General features: G+C 37.2%; 1 protein-coding gene across 4 annotated transcripts in view; it reads left to right on the top strand.

Annotated features, from left to right (window-relative positions):
- sema6a (sema domain, transmembrane domain (TM), and cytoplasmic domain, (semaphorin) 6A) overlaps nucleotides 1–21,039 on the top strand; it is a 69,903-nt gene extending 48,864 nt beyond the window's left edge. Inside the window, exons 17-19 of one of the 4 annotated variants that reach the window (XM_027167101.2) lie at nucleotides 296–316; nucleotides 3,225–3,335; nucleotides 14,491–18,014. In XM_027167101.2, coding sequence (XP_027022902.1) covers nucleotides 296–316; nucleotides 3,225–3,335; nucleotides 14,491–15,566 — 1,208 coding nt within the window. In that variant the 3' untranslated portion in view covers nucleotides 15,567–18,014. Of the gene's footprint in view, nucleotides 1–295; nucleotides 317–3,224; nucleotides 3,336–14,490; nucleotides 18,015–20,898 lie in introns of those variants that run through there. The other 3 variants (XM_027167100.2, XM_047799824.1, XM_027167102.2) reach the window with 3 other exon arrangements.
- Nucleotides 21,040–21,871: the final 832 nt, after the last annotated feature.

The following is a 21,871-nucleotide window of genomic DNA, read 5'->3' as shown; positions in this document are numbered from 1 at the left end:
ACACACTGACAGAAGCTTTCATTGTGACCTATTCACTCAGCTACACTAAGCCTTATAGAGGCCTATTTTCAGTGGACTGCATTCATTTATTTCATCATTTTATCTGCTGTGAATAGTAAAATGCTGTAAACTGCTTACTTTTTAAATTAAGCTATTAGTTACTATCACACTGACATTGATGTTATTTTTTAAAGTATAGCTATTTTCATAGTAAGCACAAATATTAAATTAGTACAACATGCATACACAAAACAAATTGTAATTAACACTTTTTTCCACTTGTTTTTTTTTCCAGACTCTTTTGTGGCTTTAAATGGTAAGTGCTGTAAGTCAGAAGCAACTTGCATGAAACCAATTATTTTTTTTTAAATATAATATTTTTTCCCTGCGGTGTGCAGTGATATGTAGCAGCTCAGCTACACTCAGACGATTTCTCCACAGTAATCTTGATTTGAGAGACGTTCCTCCTCCCTCTACCATCATTCTCTTCCCTCTCTATTCTGTGCAAGCCTTCACTGGTCCCATTGATTCACTTTGACCTTTGATTTCCTAATTGGATGGATCTAGCTGCTTAATAGAAGGCGGCTTTGTGGGTTAGAGATGTGACCAAATGCAAATGGTGGAAGCTGTTTACAGAGGCTGAACAGCGGCATGTTCTCCGAAGCTCCTTTAGAAATTATTCATGAAATACAATCCAGCAAAAGCAGGCCACATCAGCAAACACACACACACACACACACACACACACACACACACACACACACACACACACACACACACACACACACACACACACACACACACACACACATCCACCCATAAACCCACATGCTGTCACACACACTCTCACATGCTGCTTGGTGCTGTATGATGATACCGTTCGAAAGAGAAAGAAATGTTAACCATTCAGATGGAAGGAGGTGGTCTACCTTCCTGACCTACATATCACATTGTTACTCACCCTGGGTGGAAAAGGTCTGATTATCCTAAGCATTTATGGTAAAAATAGGAATCATATATTTTATCTTTGACGTCTCTGTGTTCTTTCCTGCTGCTCTTGTCCTCTTGTTATTGGCATCACTCCTCACCACAGGCAGACAGACATTAATAAAGAATTGTGATATGTTTGCACTGTAGACAGCTAAGGCTCACTTGCTTCAGCTTTATTATCTATTAAACTTCAGATTTCCATATGAATACCTTCAAATATAATAAAACAAGTTCCCTCATGAAAGATCGACACGTGATACCAGGGCAAAATTTAACTGCAGATGTGATATTAGTATACTCGAAACAGGATCATTGTCACCCGCTTCCTTTCCAAATACAGTAGCTCCAATTTAGACACATGCATTAATCAGCGTTCATTTAATGCTTTCAAATACAGTTTCAGCACAGATCATTTTTATTCTATTTAAACAGTAAAAAATATGTTTAAATTGTGGTGTCTTAACTGTAATGCATCAGTTGTGGTCTATGTGTGTCATTTGCTTCCATCCCACTTCCCCTGGCCGTGGAAAATGAATTATAAAATAGCTCTGTCACACTAATCACTCAGCCCCCAGCACATTTTTAAATAAATCATTTTAATGATTGCTACTGGGAGATCATGAAGCTGTTGCACATGACAGACCAATGGCAAACAACTGCAAGTTCGGACCATTCTGATCACAGCACACAGGCATGAAAGGAGGGGGTAGTGTTTATCACTTAATTAAGATATACTGTAGAGATCATGATGACTTAACTGCTCAATGATTGATTTTACCTGTAAAATGTGTAGAGAAGTCTAAACTACACTAAATGTGTGTCTCTGTGGAAAAAAGAAAGAGAAGATTCATTTAAACCCCATTTTGGTCTGTCACGTGATTTCTCGTGAACAGTTGCCACAGGCTTCAAAGGAGGCTTTTTTTAATTGATAAGATTTGTGTGAATATAAGCAGAAAATGCAGAGCAACAGATATGAGTAAAGCCATTTATGCCCCAGTGTGATAAGGTAAAGGAAGATTTCTAAAAAGAGCAAATTTGTCAGGCCCTGAATTGGATGTGAGTACAATAAAAACGTCCTGCAAGGTCACAGGCTTCAGAAGGCCACAGTGAAGCCATGCTCGAGTGACACATGGACAATGCTCAGCGCATAATTCAGCTCAATGCATCAGGAGCTGTGGCAATTCTCAAAAGGTCATAGCTTAATTCAGCTGTTATGTTCTTTATGATTCAAAAATGACTCAATTATATGTATGGAACAATATTCTAATGTTTTTCCTATAAACTATTTTTTCTTTTTAGTTCTGAGGATGACAAGATAAGAGATAAAAAATGGTTTGTTTTTATAAATATGGAACAATAAATTGCAGAAAATTGTAGTTTCTGTCACATTATCAGGTCTTATTTGACTCAGTGTACATGTATATTATCAGGAGGATGTCTAGGCATGGGAATGGCTGTTGCATAGTTTGTATTGCTCTATGAAGCTTTATTAGGTATGATAAAAATGTACACTTGTGTTGTAAACCCAAAAGATTCAATTAGACATTATGGATAACAGCACTCAGGAAAAATGGTACTTAACATTACCTTTTTGTTTACCTGGGAAAACAATCTAAGGTTCACCTTTTGTACCTGCAGCATGTTTTTTTTTTTTCTGTCCCTTTGAGGCTGGTGGTTTTTCATTTTTCAACAGGACTGGTAACCGAAATGAATGAATTCTGCCAAATACTAAATATTTACATACACGATTGCATTCATTTGCCAAATTACTTTTGGTCATTTAAAAGTAATAGGATAAACTAACATAAACATAAACTAAACTTCTGTTTTTAATTCTTGCTTGCAAATCTTGCAAAGTTCTGTTCCCTGTTTGCTCTGATAAAGAAAGTTCCTCCTGCCAGGATTGCATAAAGCTTCTTCAGTTTCTCTAAAGTAAAATGGTTCTTCCAATTTAGCTACCTGTGTTAGCACAGTCTTATTCCATCATTAGGTGAAAAGAAAAATTGCTTCAAAGCTTTACATTAAAATCTTATGATGTTCCATTGATGTCTGTTAATTTTAAAGATATATAATAAAGTTAGAAATGATGTGGTTGAAGGTACCTCTCCAGCAGCAAGGAAAGGTACAGTTAGGCACTATTTTTTTGTGGACAACTGTGATTCAGACCCATGGGAGGAAGTGTATTTCTGTTTGTTAATGATGATTGTGTATTAATCTGTGTTGTACTCTGGCAGGCCACTCCACCTCTTCTCTCAGCACTGTGCAGCCCAAAGATCTCCCTGAACCCGCCGATAAGAGGGACCCTTATATCGCAGTACCCTCTTTAACCCAGCACGAGTCCACCGGTAAGCCTTGGAATGGGAACGGGAGACTCCATTTTTGCTATTTTATAAGAATGTTACAGTTTCTTGCTGCTTCTAGTTGACCAGCGCACAAAGCGAGGGATGCACTTATACACATAATAAATTATTGTGCTCCTGGAAGAGAGAGAATTATTCAACAAAGACCATAACAGCCCATGAGGAGGGAGGCAATATCCAGGCTATTACAGTTAAAAGGAGAAGATTGCACTCTGTTTATTTGCCCATCCAAATGATGGCTTAGTCTTTATCTTGTCCTCATGACATGACATTGAACACTCCTTCTTGGCAAGAGTCACTGAGCTGTTCAAGGTCAGTCTGGAGCTGCCATTTACAGTGAAGCCAGCAACACAAGCAGCACAGTACATTATGCTCACCAAATTCATCATTGCAGGTTTTATTAAAGTAAGCCTGGGTAATCATTTTGATAAAAAATATCCAGAGCTCAAAAAAGCATAAAAAAGAGCAAACTGGATCAAGATGCAAATTATATTGTTTCATGTTATTTATCAGTGATTGCTATAATTAGTAATTCAATTAAATTAAATCATTGCTTTCCTCCTGAGCCATAACACTACAAATCTGTATGCACTTCTATGGAGGTTTTTCTTATTATCTCTCTGTTTTGGAATTCTTCCTCAAAGCCAACTTAACAATTATTAGATTATTTTTTATTTTAGTTTTAGATTTTGGCTTAATTTAAACTTCATTCACACAAATCTACCTGACACAGCTTATATGACTTACATTAAGTAAGAAACGAAATTAAATGTTCCCTTGAGGTATTTGCATAACCTCAACATATAGTGTCTTAGGACATTAACAATTTGAAAGTAAAATACGCTTTTCCATTCAAACCTCACTATCTCAAGGTCTTACAACTAGGTCAAAAGATCATTCTAGAGTTTTCCTCAAAGGTCATTTTCTTCTGCACGTTTCACAGTGTTCACAATTTGTATTTGTCTTTTGTCAACTCGCAGATTGAAACTCAACTCGTGTGCACTATATGGCAGTTCTCCAACTATCATATTATTATTTAAGTCTTACAGAAAACTTCGATAAAACATAGGATGTAATCTTGTTACTTATCTGGCACTATTTTACTGCTCAACTTTTGTTTGATTGTGGGTAGTGATGTGCTGCACAGACTTGCTGAATGTTAAATCATTATCATTTCTTTCATTGGGTATATAATTTGTAGATGGCAGGGCACGTTTCTGTAGACAATAACTAAATTGCTCCTTTTCTCTTGTACTTACTCAGACTCAGACATAAGCATGCAAGAAAGTCGGTCTAGCCGGAATCAAGCCAATAGGCCAGCAATGATTTAGTGCTGAATATATCATATTCATTTATGAACTACACAATAACATGACGATAATGTGTAGTAGAACTGAAGTGTTTTTGTGCCCCTAAAATAGTAGACTCCCAATTTTAAAACTGTGAAAGGTGCAGAATTTTGACTTTTACAAACTATGTCATAAGATTTCAGAATATAATGGGTTGCCATCATACTTTTATAACACCGATTATTAGCTACTCACTGTAACTAAGACATTAAATAGATTTTCTTACTGAATGTTTGCTATTTATATTTTTTAAAAAGGTTAATACATCACTGAATTCCTATTATTCTTAGCTTGTACTGATCTCTTTAGCATCGTGAGATGATATTTATGCCATATCACCCAACGAGGTGCCAGTGAATAGCTTAGTCACAAGGACATTTCCTACATTTGCATGGTCACTGGAAGCAGCACACCTGTTGAACCTACACGATGGTGGCAGAGACGTGGCATGCTTATTTGGCATCACTGCTGTATTGCTGCCTCTTTTGCCAATCCCCAGTACTGCCATCCAGAACACTGTGGCACTGTGGCATAGGCAAGAGGTCCATATATAAATGCTTCTTTTTGCTTATATTTCTGTTCTTTTATTGCATTATTATTATTATTATTATTATTATTATTATTATTATTATTATTATTATTATTATTATTATTATATTTTATCGTAGTCAGTTACACACAAGCTGCTTTCATTATATTCTAAATGAGTACTGATGTTCACTGGCTGTTATTCTGCTATCGCGATGTGTACTTCTTGCTCTTGCATGCCTTTGGCTTTGGGATATCTTTTGTAATAAGCGCTGTTTCCTCCATTGCAATATTATTTCTGCTTAACATGTTATCAGCACCTTCATTCATATCCACGCTTCCCTCTTGCCTCCTGTGGACACCTTTATGCTGGGTTACACATCATGTCCAAAGTGACCAAGTGTACTCTGAAAAACAAAAAAAAAGGATGTTTGTGTTTTGATATCATTTTCTTTCTGAGGTCCTGAGGCGATTATTTCTTTTTAAAAAACATTACAGATTTTATTCAGAGTGCATATATTGCATAATAAGAATATGTAAGCATTAGTTCATTTACACAAACTCCTTTCTGCCTTTTTTTATGCTTGCTATGTCGCTGCACTCTGGCACATTAGTACAACACAGGCAAAATAAATTGAATTTTATGAATATTCAAACAGTGATATTTATGAGTTCACCCCAGTTCCTCTGTGCCAGAGCTGGCTGGTGGCAACATTTTTCGCAGTACATTTGAGCACTCTGTGTCTGGTCCCATTTCTGTCTATGTGTGTATGTGTGTTAGTGTACACACACACAATTCTACCCACCCTGTCTGTACCTCCACCATCTGCTGCCATTGTAAGTAGTCTCCCTTCCCCAGGACCTTTCATCTCCCCAGATGGAATGTTCCAAGGCTGGACCTTAATGTAACCACCACCAATTACTAACCTTAATCTACTGTACAGCGCATACTCTCTCTTACCAAATGGAGATGTATCTCTCATACCCTCATCTGGGGAATTGCTTCTGTTTAGCCCCACCCTTTCTCTTTGCCCTCTCTTTTTATCTTTCTCTCTCTCTGTCTCTAACCACCCCACCAACCCGCCCAACCCCCAACCTGTGGCTGTCTCTTTGTGCCTCTCGAATTTATAGGTCAATTATAAAAGCTATATAGATACTGAGATAGAAATCGCTCTCTCTGGAGTTTTCTCGCCCTATATTCCATGTAGAATACTCTTGTGCTGTAACAGCACAAAATATATGATAATCATTATTGCCTGCCCAGCATACTGCTCAGAGCCAGGGTGGGCTCTCTAGTTGTAAACCCGAGAGCTGATATGTGATAGCCGTGTGCAGATCGAGTGTGAAGTGTGCACAGTATTACACATTCCATTTTAATGCAAAGTGCTATGCAATGCACTGGTTTCTTTGTTTTATGGCTGAAATCCTCTCTTTTCCCTCAAGAGATTGGATTTCAGCCAGTGTGTACATTTGCTAATGGGGTTTCCCTGGGCTGCCATGGTTAAAGACGTTAAATCTGCAAAGTGAGCTTTCATTATGGAATGCTCACAATTTTATAGCACATTTGACACTGTTTTACAACTAGGTCTTCCATCACACTGACAGTTATGGAGAGAGACGGATTTAGACTAAATCACTATTTTCAGCTACTTGTATCCTAATGATGTACACATCAGTGGCTCTCACCTCCACTGTAATTTAAGGCTACGTTTATTCAGCATTAAATTCAGCTATAGCTTTAACCCAGTTCTGCTTCTCCTCAACCCCTTTTAATCAGGGACATTTACTTTTAATATTTAATCCCCACTGATTTCTTTTTTTCATATAGACTTTGTATGATTTATCATATTTACAGACCTCATATGTCAGAGTTACATTTTATACATCTAAGAACTGACATTTTATAATATTGTTTTTGATTAGAATGTTAGAAGTCCAGCTGTATTCGTGTAGACAGGAGGCAATATAAATGCCAGCTTGACATTTTCTAAAAGGGGAATGTGCACTTATAAACAAAGTGACGTGCACATCAGAGATGTAAATAAATGATTGCTCACTGTGGAATATGCCAAGCTTAAACCTTAACTATTATCCCCTCTGCATGTGCACTGATGGCCTCAATCAGAAGCTTTAGACACCAAAGCTTTTAAAAAACACTCCGTAGATGTAGAAATCATCAGCCGTTCAGGACACTGACAACAAATGCACCATTAAACCTGCCACAGCATCCAGTTTAATATTAAAGGTTATATAAAAGGTTTAGAATGTAACTTCAGAAGAAATAAGAAAAGAATACCATCCAAAGTACCATCAGTGTTTTCCAAAACTGAGTAAAATCTAAAATTATATTAGTAATGCATTTAGATTTACTAAATGCATTAGACATTTTTTATATTGTAATGTTAATTACTGAGGAAAATATAGAAGATGGGTTTTTTTTTTATTATGACAGATCTGAGGCATTGTAGCTTTGAAACAATATCTTATCTTCATACTCTTTTGCAGTGAACAGCATGTATGCCAGAGGCAGGAACATGTCCATGATTCTTGTAACAAGTCTTGACAATTAAAATCCAAGTAAAAGCAGACGAGTCCAAAATGAAGTGCTATGAACAAGTCAGAATGAGTTACTCACATAAATTACTACCATGCCCAATTTATTTATTAGCCAAGTAACTGTAGTGCATTTCATTTCCATAAATAATGAAGCCTTGTTTGTACTGAGTGACCATAAATACATCACTCGATGAATTGAAAACATTTTACATCTTGCATTAAGAAAATGAAATGAAGTAGAGTTGTTGTTTTTATTTCACAGATACAGATACTGCTACTTAGAACATTAAAAAGTTAGTATTTACAATTTACTTTTATTAACATAGTTAATGAACAAACTAACTTTAAATAGTTGGTGGCCCTGATTACTGAAAACTAATAGCTTCAGTAGTTGTAGGCAAGTCTAATATATCATGCACAGTGGTGAACTGTGCATATTTGCCAACTTGTAAGTAAAAAAAATAATTTAAAACAAAGACAGCAGTAGTTTCAGGTAATGTTTTTACTGAAGTTGGCAAATAACAAATAAAAAGGATATCAGATTCAAATGCAAAAAAAAAACTGTTAGCAGATGAGTTTTGTTTAAATCAATTTTGCACAAAAACATTTTTCAAACCTCTGTCAAAGTAATTTGTTAATTATATTAGCTATTGAAATCAATGCTAGTCTAACCTGTTCATTAACAAAGAAAACAGCTAATAAGAGAGACACATTTTATCCTCATTTTATACTAGTTATTGCTTGATACTGTTAATGTGACACTGCAGTCTGGTGTTTTATCCATCTTCAAACCCTCATTGATGGCAATAGCACCGACAGTGCATAGCATGAGAAAATCACAATCTCTGAGGACACTGATTGGAGGCTAAATCGAGCCAATTCTGTTGATGTACGGTATGAAGTCATTGGCTAGATAAGAGTTGAAATAGAGACCTTTTGGAAATATAGCTCTGAGTATATTAAAACTAATCATTTAAGAGTGAAGTTTTAAGCTAAGCTATTAGCTATTCAGCTATTTTTATTTTCATCTGAAATCGTTAAATTAGTGGCTGAAATCCACACCCCTGTGATTTGCCATTATAAATACACTAAAGAACTAGAACAGCAGTGATTTTCTCTAAAAAAATATAAATAAATAAAGGAGGATTAATGCGTTTTACGCTAGTACAACATTAAACATTAGAAAGCCCTTACAAAGCACTATATCAAATATAGACGATGTTAAAACAGACTCCCTGTTCACTATTCAAACACAAAAAGGAGCTTTCACAGAAATGGGGGATTGGATTATTTAGCAGAAAAGTAAACATATTAGAGATGCAGTGGCAGAACAATTTTCCAAGCTGGTCGTTTGGCAAAGATGTCATTTTTCTCACATGAGAATCTGAACAGAATCAACAGGAACATTTGTCACTTGAACTGGAGCCCTCAATGGAGCTTCACACACCATCGTCAGTCAACACACATGTTCATGCTTCTGTAAGTCACTCTGAATCCTCCTTAAGCCATTCACAGACCTGCTTGTCTGACTGTGAGGTTAAATTGTCTTCTTTTTTTTTTTTACATCAGACATCACCATTAATTTCTGTCAAACTGTCTCATGGTTTGAAACAGACCTTGTGTACCTCCGAAGCCTCTTTAGGAAAAAAAGGAATAATCTCCTAGAAATTGACTGGTTTTTTTTCTGTGTGAGCATTCATCACTTCTTCACACAGGATAGACTATAGTGAGAGGCTTTGGATTTGGAGCTCACTCAAATGCAGCGAAGCATTTTCCAAGGTACCTAATTTATCTCCGATTGGAGCCTCATGAAATTCAGATATGAGGATTCTCAGCTTGAGTTTTGTTTTTTTGGGACAACTTTTATGTCAACAATCCGTGTCAGAAAAGATTACATGAATAAGTTTTAGATGCGTGAATTTTTATAAGAGTAGACTAGTTGAGTATAATTAGTCATCATGAATATGTTTGCACTTAAAGCTATTTAGAGCATCAAGAAGCAATCAAAAGAATTTGTTAAAAGGGAAATAAGGTCTTAAAAGTAAGCGAGATTTTGCAATCATGTGCCTTTAACTAATAGAGTTGCACTTGTCTGAGACCAGGGCTTCTTTACAGCTACAGGTCCTTTGAAGTCAATTCAAGAAACAATTTCGTTTATACATGAAAGTTGGGTATCTTCAAAGGTCTGATGAAACCCTAAGGCTCTGTTTAAATGGGGCCCTCCATAGCCTAGCAGCCCAGTGTCAAGGTCAGAGCAAGTGGCCCACAGAGACTGAAGAAGAGCACTTTAACTTCCCTTCCTCTCGGGGACTGAGTGAGCTTCTGTTCCTTCACCTGATGTTCAATGTAAAGCCTGTTTTTTTCCACTCCACTTCAAACAATGTTCACTGGCTAGACAGCATAGATTTAGGGCTCAGTCTTCTTCCTTCAGGTGAAGCTTTTTTTATCATGGACTTTAGTTCAAGGTGATTCGTGTAGGACACTCTGGCTAGAATTAGAATTAACCATCAATACGCTTGTTGTAAACAGGCTTAGAAACCTTTTACAGAAATGCTGCATTATCTTTTGAACAAAATATCCATATTTAAATACTGGGGGAAACAAATCCCATATAGTAAAACAAGTAAATTTGGAAAGACTGCAGCTGCTCTGGAGGTGAAATATTTGTGAGGATCTGATAGATTTTTTTCCCACTAGCTCCCTCACTAGCTAGGGTAGAAAGCAGTTAGAGATTAATGGTACAAACAGCTAAGAAGCTGAATAGCAGAATTTAAATCGTAGGCTGTAATTTTGCAAGCAGAAGCAAGGACAGAACACATTTAACCCGAAGTTGATTTAAAAGCTAGCACAACTAAAGTATGTGTTTTTTATCACATTTAATGAATAGTAAAATTACAATCTGAAGTCTAAAGTTAGCACATTAACTGTCCATCTTAGCTCTGTCCATCTTTTGAAGAAAAAATGTCATATGTACAGTAGCACTCAAGTGAGCTGCATTCTGCAGGTATTTTTCAGATCAGTTGTTACTTTTGTTAGAAAAAAGTTTGCAGTGTTTTTCACTTTTTCCCCTATAAATCCATTCACCTGTATGAACATAGGCCATATATTTCTTCCATTTTGGCTTGCACTATTCCTTTCTTAATCTGCTCAATTACACTACTAGATAATTACATTTTAAGAAATGTTCTTCAACAGAGCATAACTCACCAGCAGCTTTCTAGGCTGTAATCGTGTGTAGTAACACTTGTTTAAAGTCATGCATACTAAATCTATGGTTCAGAGCCCTCGTCTTAAGCGGGCACTTTTAACATTCTCTTTCAGGCAGATCTATCTTGCTGTAGGCAGTATGGTGTTATGAATGGAAAACCCATCAAAACATCAAATACAGAGCAGTGAGCAGGGAAAATGGTTCACTTAAGCAGAAAAAAACTCACAGACTTGGTTGAAAGGAAAAGCTTCTCAGATCTCTCCATTAGGAGAGAAGAAGCAGATGTATACTGTATAACCCGGTCACTTTGTCATTCAGGGTTTCAGAAAACATGTCCACAATTCATCTCCTTGCCACAAGATAAAACATGTATAGTGATCCAGTGAAGACTTGAGAAAAAAAAAAAAGATATTTTCTCTGATAAGGGATTTGTATAGCTAGAGACAGTGACGTTTTTTAAGCCATCTCTTGTGTTGAGGATCAGACCGACACCAGGCTGGCAGGGCGGATTTCATGAGGCCGGTGCAACTTAGATCCCAGTATGTTCTAGACATGACTTATTGCACCTTAGTGTGTCTATGTGGATGATGGAAACCATTTGCTTTAATCCCTACAGGAAACAGATGAGTCTGTGCTGAGTGTTGTCACTACACTGTTCTACTCTCCCAAAGATTTATGAACTCTTTTTTTTCCTGCTAGCCAATTTATTGCTGTTGTTGTTCTGATTCATTTTTGTACTTATGTTCAAACTTTTCTTCTGTTCTTCATATACATGATAAATACATTATAAAATGTTTTAGGAAGTGTTTGCATGTGATGATGGTGTAACTCCTTAGCCACTATAAGAAAGAAGTAAAACTTATCGGGAAGTGATGTCATAGGAAAATAATCAACTATGGATGATGAATTACCTCCCCAGAGTTGATTGTTTTTAACAGCATTTCCCAAAAGTGTTTTATTTCTCTTATACCACAGCAAATTGCCAATGATTACAGATGGTTTCATTTAGTAATGGACAAATTTATTTTTTAAATTTTTTTATAGTTACATTTACTGTTGTAAAACTTCAGCAAACTTAGTTTAAAGCAGCTGTAAACAGTTGTTCACTCACATGCCTCCCTTTTTTACCTGTTAAAATTGAATGAAAATGCAACATCCTGAAGACTTTCCTATGTCATATAACATGCGTTGGTTAGTTCTATTTCGTTCTATTACGTTCTATTTCCGATTTTACAAATTGCTGACACTGGAGAGTCCTTGTTTAAATGCTGAACAAATGTCTCCACACAGAGAACATCACCTTTTCCTGCCTTATCCTGCCTTTCATCTTGTGTTGTCAACATAACTTTTTATAATTCATTTGATTGGCTTGTCCTTTTTACCAATTCTTCTATTACTCACATTTGGGTTTAATTCAAGATTCATCAGTTTATTGTCATATGTACAGGAAATTGTATGTTACACAATACAGTGAAAATCCTACTCTCTGATTCCTCCGGCAACCTCAGACATTATTAAAACTGGACATAAGTAATACATACAGAAATTACAAATAGTGAAAGGATACGAAAAACAAATATACATGCAAGTAAAAGTATGTAAATATTGAAGACGTGCATGTGTAGATGCTCAAGTAATGGCACATGATATTATTCTCATTGTGTGTGTGTGTGTGTGTGTGTGTGTGTGTGTGTGTGTGTGTGTGTGTGTGTGTGTGTGTGTGTGTGTGTGTGTGTGTGTGTGTGTGTTCAGGCAGGGTGAGGTAAAGCATACTCTCAAGCTTTGGGGTGGGGATGGGGTAATAGTGTTCTAAGTAATATTGGGGTGGGGGTAGGGTAAACTCTTCAAGCCATTGTTCTATCACTCCTATATTATTACCAGTTCTACTTTGGTTTTTAATGCTAGTTCTACAAACTGCACTTTCCAGTCTACATTACTGCTCTCAGGCTTTCCATTGAAATTTTTAAGAGTATACATACGTGTATATTGTTACTTTGGTTCTCTATTCAATTCAATTTTCTGCTTGCTTAAAATTTTCTAGCACTGTATTTCCCAAAATGCACCTGCAAGAGTGAAACAACTTTACGTTGTATTATACGTTGCATTTATCTTTACCTTTTTTTTTTAAAAAATCACAATGATACATTGCTTTTATCTGAGTACCACAAATAACAAAAACCAGCTATTTGAAATGTCTTGTGAGGGATTCTGGAAAATTCTGCTCATTCTGCTCTACACTTGCAGCCAGTCATGCTGAATATTTTTACTCCATCCTGCAGGTTCATCTTTTATTTTTCTTGTTTAAATTTTGATGATGGCATGCAAATATCCATGTTATAAATTGTGTACTTGTAGTTTCAGATACAATTATAGTGAAAGGTAGTAAACGCCATAGTCAATTTCAAGAGCATGGCAAATCCTGTCTATAATTTACACTAACAGAAATAATTGTAACATGTATGTCTACTTTTACTTCATGCAAAGTCTGTAAAAACGTTTACAATTTCTGCATTCATAATACACTGTGGATCTATCTAATATATATGTATGCTGTGACATCAAATTTCCCTTCACTGGAAATAAGAAGCCCAAACATGTTCAAGCATGACAGTGCCTCTGTACAGTATACAAGGCAAGGTCCATAAAGACATGGTTTTCCAATGTTAGTGTGGAAGAGCTTTAGTGGCTTGCAGAGAACCAGGACCTTAAACGCACTGAACAACTTTCCAACTAGGTGGAAAGCCTCCTCACCCAACATCAGTGCCTGACCTTACTAAAGATCATACGGCTGAATGGGCAAATCCTCCCAGTCACACTCAAATTCCTCAAATTCACATGGAAAGTCTTACCAAAAAAGTGGAGATTATTATAAAAGGTGGATGAATGGTTGTGATTGGTGTGGGGTCCACATATTTTTTGTATACCACATAGTGTACCTTTTATACAAATCCATCATATTCTCTTCAGAAAAAAAGTTTTATTTCATTAATTGATAATGTTTTAATATGTTATTATACAAAACATTAGTTAGTATCTCCTGTGTAAACATTAGGGTTCTTTGATTTGTTCCACTGGACAGATCTTTAAAGGGTTTTTGTCAGTACCCTAATAATTAAAGTGCATTGCTTTTGTACACTCTAAGGTCTGGACTCACACTTAGCTTCCATCATTGCTGCTTTCAGGTATAGTGCATAGTTAGTTTTGATTTGTGGGGCTTTTTAATAAATAGATCTCTGATATATATTTTTATGCATCACTGTTAAAGCGACTCTCGTCCAGTGAGAAAACCTGAATTATCTGAAGAAATTTATTACTGACAAAATGCAATGTTTCACTCTAACCATCTAAAAAGTCCAACATACAAAATTAAATGATTGCTGCTTAGTGCTGATAATTAGTGCTATTTAGTCCACATTGGTTATTAACTGTAGCCGTCAATCAGTTTGACATGTGCAAATGATTTATCCCATGTAAAGAATTTCTCAACTCTCACCTGCAGGCGTGATTCGTGAGAGCTTCCAGAAGGGACGGGATCAGATGGTGCCGATCACTCTACTGGCTGTGGCTGTGGTCCTGGCATTCATTATGGGTGCTGTCTTCTCTGGTATTGTGGTCTACTGTGTATGTGACCATCGGCGGCGTCATCTTGAGCACTCTGCACACAAAAAGACCAAGGAGACTGTGAACTCCAGGCGTGGATCCATGAACAGCGTCACCAAGCTGACGGGCCTATTCGAGACGCAAGCCAAAGATGGCCGGCCAGAAGCCATTCTTGGTCCTCTGATGCACAATGGTAAAACACTTATGAAAGCCGATGAGCAGCAGCACCTGGATCTGGTGGCACTTCCTACACCTGAATCAACACCCATGCAACTGCGTCGTAAACCCAGCCGTGCCAGCCGGGACTGGGAGAGGAACCAGAACCTAATCAATGCCTGCGCCAAAGAGCTGGCCTCCATGGGCTCACCTAATGTCCTTATAGGCACTGACCTGCCACTAAGGGCATCTTCAGGCCAGATTCCCAGTGTGGTGGTACTACCTTTACAACAGCACCAGCACCAGCAGGTCTACCAGCACCAGCATGAGTATGTGGAGCAACCACATCGGTCAGATTTGCCAGATGATCAAGCAGCCACACTCGAGTACAAAGCCGTGAAGAGCCCATGCCACAATGTTATGGTGGATTCAGATGGGATGCCACCCCGCGTGCCCCAGAGGGAGGCCTCATTAGCAGCTGTGGTACCTCCAGCTGTTCCTCAGATGGGCAAGAGGCTAGATATGTACTGCCGTGGATACCCAATGGGCCCGAAGAAGCAGCACAACACCAATTCATCCAACTCGTCTCACCTGTCAAGGAAGCGCAGCATTAGCCGTGCCGAGACACCACCCCCAGCTCCACAGAGGCTTGACTCCATGCACGTTTCTTCTGCTTCAGGCCTTTCACGTCACTCTAGCTTGAGCTCATATGGCTCGTTGCCTCGCTGCGGCTCCAGGCACCACAAACCCGACGTCCCACCCAAACCTTCACAGTTCGCTCTCTCTGGCAAAGTGAAGTGCAGTGACTCGGGGACATAATCAGGCCCATCTGGGGCAGGGGAACAGTCTGTGGAAAAATCTGTGTTGTACAGCTGTGTACAGAAAATGCTCACTGTTTTTTTAAGAAAACACACAAAAAACATTTTTCACATAAATGTACGTGTTCAACTCAGGCTGTTGATTCCCTCATGGTGAAAGATGTAAACACCTGCTACCGAAAAGAGAGGGACTTTAGAATCTCTTGTCACTGAGCCACATTTTGCTATTTTGCTCAGAATTTGTAAGAAGACAGTATGCTGGGCTGGGGACACAACCTCACAACTGGCGTTTTCTTTGCAGTCTGCCAAAAGCACATTGTGGATCACAGAGTGGAGTGTAATTGCATAGTTCTGAAGCTGGTTTATACCCCAGTTAGGAAAACAAAAAAAAACATGGACAGCAGAGATCTCAGCCTGGAACAGCAGCTGGTTTACAAAGGAAAACTGTGAAGTAAGATAAAAAAAAATGATAAAATGCCTCTCTCAGTGTTGCAGCTACTGGACACAGCAATCAAGTTCTGCCTTTAGCGAGGTCTGAAAAATTGTCTACTGTAACAGTTGACTGAATAACCCGTGACTGTTAGTACTAATAGCTGGTTGTATTTATTTTTTAATAAAGTGCTTTTGAAGAAAGACTGACTCTTTTTAGACTCAGAGAGAGAGAGAGAGAGAGAGAGAGAACTTTTTAATTTTTAATTAATTATGTAAAATTATTTAAAGTCATTCAACTGGAGCCAGTACAACTCATTAAAGCAAAGTCCTCTAACTTTTTTGGATGTTTCTATGTGAGCTATGGAGGAACGTAAAGCTTCCAAGGAGCTATTTATTGAACTTTACCAGAGGAGTTTGTGACAGATTAAGATCAAGCCTCACACCAAGATGAATTTCCCTTTGTGAAAAATACATTGATGAGGAAAGAAAAAAAAAATCATCAAACTGGAACTCCTTAAACACACCTTCATGTCTCCATGTGCATCCTCATTCAGCACTGTGGATTGTGTCAGCAACCTCTAATCGTAATGGCCATAGCTTCACTGAGTGCCATTCTGGTTCACTTTTTGCATGAATGAGTGCAAAGACTGAGCCGAGGGAAGAACAAAAAACACCCATATTATTTGCAAAACCAGTGAACGGATGTTGGCTCATGCCCAGCATGGCGGAAATGCTTTTTTTTTTGTTTGTTTTTTTAATAATTTGGCAGGTATTAAAAGGCATCATTTCTGAATCTCATCTTCACACAGACCCTCTTATTGAATTACATGTTTGATAGCCTGTTTTTGGTTGTTTGTTTCTTCCATGTGTAAATTTGTGCCTTACACCCCTGAGTAGTGAAGAGTTTGTTAGCTGTTAACTGTTACCTATAGTCCTTATGATTATGTATTTTCCTTGTTTGTTTAAAAAAAAAAGCAACTAAAGAATGTAGGTATTCTTGTTGTTCATTCTGGTCACATTTTGGAAATATCGGGTGGGCGGGGCTAACCACACAGCATATTTTGTGATTGATTTCTAATTGTGCCAATGAAACACTTGAAAAGCAGCCCCTTTGTCGTGCTAGCAGTGCTGTCAGTGTTGTTGTTGTTTTGGGTTTTTCTGTTGTTGTTTTTTTCAGGGGCTGATGATGTTCTTACTTTTGTTTCACAGTTTAAACATTAACTGTATATTCCTGGGAAAGTCGCCTTGGTTCTGGCTGGTACAATGTAATTAAATGGTTAATTGGCCACATAGCTTCTTAACGTCTAATGTTTCCCATCAGATGACACTAAGTTCTTAATATACATGTTTCTAGGCAGGAAATACAGGCTGGCTCCTGTGAAAAGAAAAGCACTTGAACAATATTAGGGAACAATTTATTGCTTTTGATGTTTATGACAGATGCCAACTAATATAATTTCCTAACTATAGCATTATTATGTAAAATGAGGGTGAAACAATTTAGAGCTCAAATTTGCCACAAATGATCAAAGTTTCCTGTCGGCAGTTCCTCTCGATATGGAAGTCACTCATCAGACAGGGTGAAGGATAGCAGGATTTGTCCCTTCCTCTTATGTTACTTGGACTAACATGTACATAGATTCAGACTGCATTGGCCATCTCGGATCAGATTCGCAGTAGTGAAGGGCCACTCAGACTCGCTCACTTGTTTTCTGAGTAAAGCATCTTGGCCTGTGGTTGTTGATGCTGATTGTGGACAGTGGGCTCTTTGGCGTGCCTTTTGTTTTTTCACCCCATCTGCTACACACTAGAGGTAGAGGTGAACAGAGCTGGACATTCCAAAATGGCTTGAAGTTTATACTCCTGTAAGATATTGTTCTTTCACAAGGGTTTTTTCCTTGTACCTCTCCAACCTCCTTAACATCTGATTCATAAGTAAATGTATGTTGTAAAGACATTCTCTTTAATAAATGAAAAAACTAATAAAAACATTTAAATTTCTTGTCACAAAAACCCTCCTGTGTTTTTTTTATTTGTTAAGTCCATTCCATAATTATACTATACACCCACCCAATTATACTCTACTGTACACTCACCTCAATAGGAACACACGTACACTTCCTGGTTCATGCATTAGCCAATCATGAGGAACCTGGTTCATGCATTAGCCAATCATGAGGCAAGTTATAGCTCAATAGATTTAGTTCATCAGAAGGGGAAACGATTTGATCTCAGCTATTTTGACTGTAGCATGATCATTGATGATAGGTGGACTTGATTTAGTATTACAGTATTGCTGTCCTCTTGGGATGTTCACACACAAATATGTAGGATTAACACAGAATTGTGAGAAGAACAAAAGAACGAGGCAGAAGGGCTACAACAGCAGAAGAACACATCAGGATCCTGTGACTACTGTGGGATTTCTCTAACAGTACAATTGATTTGAAAAACATTGTCCATTTTTACTGGCCAATTACCAGGAGCCCTGAGATCATGTGTCCCCCATTCTGATGTTTCATGTGAATGTTAACTGACACTCTTGACCTGTATTTTTATGATCTTGCTCAAATGATGCACTAGCACTAATTGTCCACGTAATTAGAAACACCTCTACACCTGCAATGCAGAACTAACGCCATTGCATTTTACTTATGAAGGAAGGAAATATGTTTCTGACATTAACTTTTTGAAATGTTCATAAAAGATCTGTGCAGGACTGTGCAAAATGTGCATATTTTGCCTTAATCATTTTGATCATGTTAATTAGAAGGTCTGCAGAAGAGAGCCAGAGAGAAAAGTGACGTGAAATGGAAAAAAGTCTTCAGTAGAATTTATGGACAGTTCTCCAAGTAGTTTAAAATGTGGTCACAGCAAGTATTTTTTTTTTCTTTGCTTAATAAATTTTTTTTTATCTGTACATAAGCCTGGTCAAATTGTACCATTGAAGGAACCAATGACAAAAAATGAACAGGGTGAAGTTAAGCACATCCTGTAAACCACCGATAGCTTGTTTTGGCAGATTCCTTGCATAATAAATAGTTGAGCTGTAGATAAGAAAGCAAATGCTTATCTGGGCATGTGAATACAAACACCTTTACACAAAAGCATCATTTATCAGTAATTTGTCATGTCTTCTACCATGAATAAGCAAAAGGATAAGGATCAGTCTGGAGCCTTCAGCAGACAGGGTGAAGTGAGTTGTCAGAGACGGTGCTGCTGACACATGACAGAGGTGCGGCAGCAGTGTGGATAGACTTTCAGGAGAAATAAACTACCCGAGTTTTTCATGACAGTCCCTGCAGCTCTTTTCTCTGCTTTGCCTTTTTGTCAGTTGGTCATAAAGAGATAGTGTTGGAATAAATTATGTCTATAGCAAATTACACAATGACATAATTACTTGAGAATTAGGAATTAACCAGAAGTGAAAATTAAAACATAAATGTGTTCATTTTTCTTCTCTGTAATATATTTACTGTAATATAATATAAACTGATAAACAGGCCAAGTTCTTCACTCAAGTTAACACACAATTACTTATTTAGCTAAAGAAAGTAAAAAATTTTAAAGATTTATCTTGTGTAAAGTATAAAACCTTGAGTTTAAAAAGAAACCTTAAATGAACAAGAAAGATTCTTAAAAGCCTTATCATAATCTGATGATGATGATGATTATTATTATTACGTTTTAAACAATTTCCATAATTATTATTAAATTAGTGTCACTTTCACCATCTGCAAAGTCTAACTAACCACAGGTTTATTCCTAATTTCATTTATTGCAAATATTAGCTAGCATGACAATGGATCTGATGATACAAACTAGCCGAAAGCTCAAAGCACCTCTTCAATATAAAGAGCCACAATAAACAAAATTACATAGCTTTAAATTTTGAAATTTAGAGCCATTCACTAAAGCTGTCTGATGCAACAAGTCACCTCGAAGAATAGTGATTTTTATATGTATTGTAAGCACAGATAAGTCACTAATAGAAAGAAGAATAATGATACCCAATGGATCGGAAATTGTCCAAGATGGGTTCTAATAATTTCATTTGGCGTAACCAAAATGTACATTTGCACACTTTAAAATTTATTTTAAAGGCAATACAAGCCAAAAGAAATGCATTAAGTTGTTTATATTCAGTCTCAGTATAATTCCTTTTTATGCTCTTAACCAGACAAAAGCTGCAAAGGCTTACATTTTTTTTCATCTCTAAACTGGCTTAGTCCCGTAATCCCCCAACCTTATTCCAGCAATTCAGTCGAGCATCTGATATCTTCTAACGGCTGACAACTTCAGTCTTTTCCTGCTTCTGTCTGTATAGAAATTTTCAAGCTTGCTCTAGTTGTGCAGCTTAATTTAATCATTTCATTGTGGAATAATATTGCAGTTGGTCAATAGTGAATCAGAATAGTGGTTGAGTTGATTAAAATGTCAGATGGCCAGCAATGAGCTGCCACTGTGATCCAGGGCACAAGAAAATGCAGTGGAAATACTTAGTAAATGTTAATAGCATGTAAAATCCTTTAAAAACGTTTGGATTTGGAAATGTTTTTAGAGTATTAAATTATTTACTACCATAAAACATACAGTAAAATGATTAAGAAAATACTGTATAAAAAATTGCATATTAATTAAAAGAAGTGGCAGAAAAACACAATCTACACAGAAGAAGCAATGCACCAGGCTGTCAGACAGAACATCATTTATTTGTTTGTTTGTTTGTTTGTTTGTTCGTTTGTCATCTTTTTGAAACAGACATTTACTACTTAGCCTTATGAGTGCTATCAGGATTACTGCAAAAAATGTGGTCAATTATATATGTAAGTAAGTGGATTATTAAGTATGTCATTACTTCGCTGTGCTTACTATTGTTTTATTCATTGTTTTTACATAAGGCTAAAACAACCAGGATGTTTAAATACCTTGGAACGTGGGATAAAGGAAAGTGGTGTAAGCTGCAGAGCATGACGGTAAAGAGGAATATTGGCATGGCAGGGGCTTTGCCTGACTGAGCTTGTAAACTCTTGGAAAGCTTCAACAGTCTTAAGGTATGTAGTCCCCAAAGCTGGGAAAATACATAATATTCATTATGCAAGCAAAGATTTCTCCCAAAACTGAAAGCATTGACTTACTTTTTGCTGTTTTTTTTCCTGCAAAGGAGAATTGCTACAGAGCAGTATCGATGGGGGGAAAAAAAAAACATTTGCAGATAGAACATTTGAATACACATTGGCCTTTGGCTCTGTACTAGAAGCTTGAACAACATACTTGCAAAATATATTCCCTCAACTGGTCTTTTGATGATAGAGAGAGTGAGTGCTGTCTAACATTTCAGCTCATAAATGTTTCACCGTGTTGAGATCTAGTGACTGTGAAGTGCACAGCATATGATTGAGGCCATTTTCATACTCAATAGTGAAGAGAACAATTGTTAGTCTTCAGGAATGCAGGAGTGGTCATTCCAAACAATTAAGGTCATATAATTTATTGCTTAGAGATTTACAAAAACAAAGTTTACACCAGGTACACCATGTGGTACACCATGTGATTTATAGGCCTCTGTAAGCAATATTTATGTTAAAGGCAACACAACCTGTAATGATGCCCCTCGGAATAAGACCAAGGCAGAGATGTTTGGCAAAACCCAAACACAGTGCATCACCAATATACCTCATACTCATTAGCAAGCATGGAAAAGGATCATTTGGCCTTGTTTTGCAGCCACAGGACGTGTGAAACTTGCAATCATAGAGACAACGATGACATCCACTTTATACCACTTTGAAATATTCTTGAGTCATCTGTCCAGCAACTTAAGCTGAATGCAAATCTGGTCATGCAACAGGACAATGATCCCAAGTACACCAG

Source organism: Tachysurus fulvidraco, chromosome 14 (genome assembly GCF_022655615.1).
Source record: "Tachysurus fulvidraco isolate hzauxx_2018 chromosome 14, HZAU_PFXX_2.0, whole genome shotgun sequence".
In the NCBI taxonomy this organism is placed as follows: Eukaryota; Metazoa; Chordata; class Actinopteri; order Siluriformes; family Bagridae; genus Tachysurus; species Tachysurus fulvidraco.
This window is presented reverse-complemented; position numbering and strand designations above follow the sequence as displayed.